Raw genomic sequence first — 6,000 nt, 5'->3', positions numbered from 1 at the left:
TGGTGGCGTAGTGTGTTACTGATGGTAGGCTTTGTTACTTTGGTCCCAGCTCTCTGCAGGTCATTCACTAGGTCCCCCCGTGTGGTTCTGGGATTTTTGCTCACCGTTCTTGTGATAATTTTGACCCCCTGGGGTGAGACCCCCAGATCGAGGGAGATTATCAGTGGTCTTGTATGTCTTCCATTTCCTAATAATTGCTCCCACAGTTGATTTCTTCAAACCAAGCTGCTTACCTATTGCAGATTCCGTCTTCCCAGCCTGGTCCAGGTCTACAATTTTGTTTCTGGTGTTCTTTGACAGCTCTTTGGTCTTGGCCATAGTGGAGTTTGGAGTGTGACTGTCTTTTATACTGATAACAAGTTCAAACAGGTGCCATTAATACAGGTAACAAGTGGAGGACAGAGGAGCCTCTTAAAGAAGAAGTTACAGAGCCAGAAATCTTGCTTGTTTGTAGGTGACCAAATACTTATTTTCCACCATAATTTGCAAATACATTCATTAAAAATCCTACAATGTGATTTTCTGGATTTTTTTTCTAATTTTTTCTGTCATAGTTGAAGTGTACCTATGATAGAAATTACAGGCCTCTCTCATCTTTTTAAGTGGGAGAACTTGCACAATTGGTGGCTGACTAAATACTTTTTTGCCCCACAGTATCTCCCAAGGATCCAGGATAGCACTAACCCAAACTGGATATGGATTTGTATCTTCTGCTTGTGTAGTTCCGCCTGTGTCACTAACTTAGGGCTCTATTCAATCTGTATCAATGAATCGTATACAGATTGAATAGAGCCCTTGGAGTTGTTCCTGAGAGAAAGTAAGGTTGAGACAGAGGACCTGGTTATTCTGTGCAGCCTTAGTGTAGCATGTCCACCAGCCTCTGGTAGGCCTCCCTCTCATGGTCTAGGCTGTGGTGCTCCTCAACGTAGCGCTTCCCGTTTGCCACCACACGCTCCCGCAGCTCTCCGTCTACCAGCAGCCTCTGAGATACACGCACAAATTCCTGGAAGAGGTGGGGCAAGGACAATCAATGCTTCAGAAGTTACTGAATGAAGCATACATCTGTACTAGTATTTTACCCCAAAAGAACAATTCTACTTGTTAACATTTTTTAAACATTTAACAAGCCTCTAAGAACCCATTAAAGCAGTGAGTTAATGAGGTGTAACCAACCACAGCAGTGAATGACATGAGGGAGTGTTGCTATTCTGACTTGTAAACACTCATTGAATGTGCTCTGCCTTGCTAATTGATGGAGACATCTGTGACCGGTTTCAAATAGGCAGGTGCAATGGCCCTTTCCAACCTACTCTGATGGCTGCTGCTTCCTATTTGCTTATGAAGGGAGTGGAACACAAACAGTGTCTGTCTGCTGCTATTTAATGGCCCTGCCACACCAGCTGTCAGGATGAGATGGGGAGAAATATATCAAGCAATTACAAAATGAGTAATGACATTCTCCCTGAGCGACGGTGGAAATGTTTGGAGCCCATAAGGTCCTTCTTGAATTCTGGCAGTTTTTTAGTGGCCTGGGAGGCTGTGACCAGGGCTGTAATAACACAGAATCACACCGCCTTTCAGTGAGGGCTCCAGCACAGCATCCAAGATCTCCTGGAGCAGAGAGCCTTGTGGGTAAACAGAGCTGCAGCCAACGCCAGAGCATCAGGCCGTTTCACTTCACTCAAGTGATGTGACCATGTTTGGAGTGCCTCTTCATTTGAGATGAAGCCATATAAGAGAGCCATGAAGTCCCAGCAAAACCACTAAAAGTCAAGTTATTCTATAATCAATGGACTCCATAAAAAATATACTACAAGTCGTTCTGAAAATGCCATACTGCTTATAGTGCTACAGGCATTCAAGTGCTTGATCTTTTGACAGCCTTTGCATTACATTTTCAATACTCTTGAGGAGTTATGTACAGTATCAAATGAACAAGTCACCACCACAAACAGATCAATGGCCAATAACACATTATCATCCCTGGGAAAGGCTTGTGCAACATGTACATTATCCTGTGTGAAAAAGTTGTGTCAGCCAGAGAGAGTTTCAGTTGAAACAGCTGAAGCTGTTAGCTAGAAGCCATGGTTTAGCTAACTCTCGTCTCTTCAGCCTACTGTGTGAGGTTCCCCCTTGGAGGGATTTTTCCACGGCTCAGCTGAGCACACGTGACACGACCTCCCTGGAGAGAAAAGGACTGACTTATCTCTTGGCATCATAGCAGCATTATGCTAATGTCACCCTCCTGCCTGCCACCGTACCATGCCGAGGACGTACCCCCTGCCGGCAAACACCTACCGCTGCTCTCACATAAAACCTCTCTGAGCAGTTAGTTAAAGTGACCCTCCAAGGACCTCTCGCTTTCTCCACATGCCTGGTTGCTGCCGTGTACCATTATACAGTTCACTGGATACTGTTGTATCTTGACTCCTTCCCCTGAGGTCTACATTCTCACTAAAGTCTAGGCCCCTAGGACATGTTGAATCCCTTTTACCGATTTACGCAACTCCAAACTATTATGTCATTTTCAGTTGTTATTTTAAGCCTTACAAAAAAACAATAGCATAAAGAGTGTCTAGCACAGTAGGTTAATACTCAGAAACAGCAAACTGTGTCAGGGGAAAGACAGTCACATTCCGTGGTCCTTTGTAGCTCAGTTGGTAGAGTATGATGCTTCTATGGCGCCTTCAATGCCAGGGTAGTGGGTTTGATCCCGGGACCACCCATACGTAAAATGTATGCACGCATGACTAAGTTGCTTTAGATAAAAGTGTCTGCTAAATGGCATATTATAATATTATTTTAAGTGGGTCTAATACACCTCAGTTGTAGGCTCAGTTACGTTGCTACTGCTGGTGGCTGTCTTTCCTCTGCATCAGCCTCTTACACAGTGGATATGAAAGCCATCTTACAGCTTTGACTGGTAACCACAGGAAGGGTTCTTACCTGAGGGGACGAGTAGAGCAGACCAGTGACCTCATGTTGCACCACCGCTGTGTTGCCTGGGATGTCACGAGCCACCACCGGTACCTCCAGGTCCATTGCCTGAACACAATACATGACACAGAAATAGCTACATCAAACTCCACACACACCATGTGACTAGCTGGCATCTTCTAGCCCTTAATTTACTTTACTTGTTGGTATCCCCTTGGGACTTTATTGTCATTCATTCAGGTAATACGTCATCAGCAGGTTGTGGAAGTGAAACATGCTAATCAGTGTTTAAGCCTTCTGTGGATTGTTTTAATCTACAGTGTTTAAAACAGATTAACAGGATTACACCCAATTCTGGAAAGATAGTATGACAAGCTAGTCATTCTCATAATTGCTCTGGTACAAATAATAAAAAGGTTCCCAGGGTGGAATATTGGTGCCTTGAAAGAGCTGCATGTGACACCAACATACTATATTCTGAGCTGAATTAAAAATGTACATTGTGATATATTTTGTGGGCAGGGCATGCCAGTGGAAATAATGACAATGATGACTGTAATGATAAAAAAGATGATTGCGGACTTTGCCCAGATTTAGTGATCCCTCACCCCTCACCTCTAAAATGGCAGCGGACATCCCCTCGGAGACTGAACTGTTCACCAGGGCAGCTGACCTCCTCATAGCAGCATGGAGCTCCTCTTGGCTTCTCTCCTGGGCCAGGTAAACCCCTGCTGACCTTGAGAAACACAGCAGTAGCAGCACTCTGCGTGACACAGGGCTCACCACAAGGCGCACACAGCTGTGAATGACGTGCAGGAGTGACAGGTGCAGGGCATGATGCACAGACCGCTGGCGCCACGATGCAGTATGATTGACATGACATGCTCTGAAAGTACATGAAGTCCTAACCAGAGAGAGACAGGGCTGTTTCCTGACTGTCTGAAACCACATTGACCAGGAGATGAATCCCTTTGGTTATTATCTCTCAGATCTGAGCCATGCCTCTGTCTGGGGGTGGAAAGATAACAAGCTAGACTACATATTTTTAATGTACATTCTGCTAACTCTACTGAAGATATAAGCACAGTTAGTTTACATGCTCTCTTGGGCCACATGGGATAAAGCGTTAGATAAGCTGGGTGTCTTTTGAATTTCTCACAAGAGCGACAGGGTCCAGATCAGCTTGACAGAGCTTTAATTAGCAATAACGCAGGGTCCAGATCAGTTTTGGCAGATCTTTAGTCAGCGATAACGCAGGGTCACAATCAGTTTGGCAGATCTTTAGTCAGCGATAACGCGGGGTCCAGATCAGTTTGGCAGATCTTTAGACAGCGATAACGCAGGGTCCAGATCAGTTTGGCAGATCATTAGTCAGCGATAACGCAGGGTCCAGATCAGTTTGGCAGATCTTCAGTCAGAGATAATGTTCTACTAAACTGATAACCATGAAAGAAAAGTTTGAAAGGTTTTACCTTTTACTGATTGCTTCTACTTCTTCAGTAAACACAGGATCAATCTAAGAGAAAAATCAGTGAAAACAACTACTTTAAATACACACACATACAGTTGAAGTCGGAAGTTTACATACACCTTAGCAAAATACATTTAAACTCAGTTTTTCACCATTCCTGACATTTAATCCAAGTAAATATTCCCTGTTTTAGATCAGTTAGGATCACCACTTTATTTTAAGAATGTGAAATGCCAGAATAATAGTAGAATAAATGATTTATTTCAGTTTTTATTTCTTTCATCACATTCCCAGTGGGTCAGAAGTTTACAAACACTCAATTAGTATTTGGTAGCATTGCCTTTAAATTGTTTAACTTGGGTCAAACGTTTCAGGTAGCTTTCCACAAGCTTCCCACAATAAGTTGGGTGAATTTTGTCCCATTCCTCCAGACAGAGCTGGTGTAACTGAGTCAGGTTTGTAGGCAACCTTGCTCGCACACGCTTTTTCAGTTCTGCCCACACATTTTTTTATAGGGTCAGGGCGTTGTGATGGCCACTCCAATACCTTGACTGTTGTCCTTAAGCCATTTTGCCACAACTCTGGAAGTATGCTTTGGGTCATTGTCCATTTGGAAGACCTATTTGCATCCAAGCTTTAACTTCCTGACTGATGTCTTGAGATGTAGCTTCAATATATCCAAATGCTTTTCCTGCCTCATGATGCCATCTATTTTGTGAAGTGCACCAGTCCCTTCTGCAGCAAACCACCCCCATAACATGATGCTGCCACCCCCGTGCTTCACGGTTGGGATGGTGTTCTTCAGCTTGCAAGCATCCCCCGTTTTCCTCCAAACATAACGATGGTCATTATGGCCAAACAGTTCTATTTTTGTTTCATCAGACAAGCGGACATTTCTCCAAAAAGTACGATCTTTGTCCCTATGTGCCGTTGCAAACCGTAGTCTGGCTTTTTAATGGCGGTTTTGGAGCAGTGGCTTCTTCCTTGCTGAGGGCCTTTCAGGTTATGTTGATTTTGGACTCATTTTACTGTGGATATATACTTTGTGGCTGTTTCCGCCAGCATCTTCACAAGGTCCTTTGCTGTTGTTCTGGCATTGAGTTGCACTTAATGCACCAAAGTACATTCATCTCTAGGAAACAGAAAGCGTCTCCTTCCTGAGCGGTATGACGGCTGCGTGGTCCCATGGTGTTTATACTTGCATACTATTGTTTGTACAGATTAACGTGGTACCTTCAGGCATTTGGAAATTGCTCCCAAGGATGAACCAGACTTGTGGAGGTCTACAATTTTTTTTCTGAGGTCTTGGCTGATTTCTTTTGATTTTCCCATGATATCAAGCCACAAGGCACTGAGTTTGAAGGTAGGCCTTGAAATACATCCACAGATACACCTCCAAATGACTCAAATTATGTCAGTTAGCCTATCAGAAGCTTCTAAAGCCATGACACAATTTTCTGGAATTTTTCAAGCCGTTTAAAGGCACAGTCAACTTAGCGTATGTAAACTTCTGACCCACTGGAATTGTGATACAGTAAATTATAAGTGAAATAATCTGTCTGTAAACAACTTTTGGAAAAATTACTTGTGTC

General features: G+C 43.6%; 1 protein-coding gene across 3 annotated transcripts in view; it reads right to left on the bottom strand.

Moving 5' to 3' along the window:
• Nucleotides 1–610: 610 nt before the first annotated feature.
• Nucleotides 611–6,000, bottom strand: part of glt1d1 (glycosyltransferase 1 domain containing 1) — a 41,439-nt gene continuing 36,049 nt past the window's right edge. For all 3 annotated transcript variants that reach the window (XM_042331596.1, XM_042331598.1, XM_042331597.1), the window contains 4 exons: nucleotides 4,410–4,453; nucleotides 3,553–3,673; nucleotides 2,947–3,045; nucleotides 611–1,003 (listed from right to left, as the gene is read on the bottom strand). In XM_042331596.1, the coding sequence (XP_042187530.1) occupies nucleotides 857–1,003; nucleotides 2,947–3,045; nucleotides 3,553–3,673; nucleotides 4,410–4,453 (411 nt within the window). In that variant the 3' untranslated portion in view covers nucleotides 611–856. The remainder of the gene's footprint in view (nucleotides 1,004–2,946; nucleotides 3,046–3,552; nucleotides 3,674–4,409; nucleotides 4,454–6,000) is intronic.

The sequence above is a fragment of the Oncorhynchus tshawytscha genome, linkage group LG12, assembly GCF_018296145.1.
Source record: "Oncorhynchus tshawytscha isolate Ot180627B linkage group LG12, Otsh_v2.0, whole genome shotgun sequence".
In the NCBI taxonomy this organism is placed as follows: Eukaryota; Metazoa; Chordata; class Actinopteri; order Salmoniformes; family Salmonidae; genus Oncorhynchus; species Oncorhynchus tshawytscha.
Note: the sequence above shows the minus strand (reverse complement) of the source record. Positions and strands in the feature narration are given on the sequence as shown.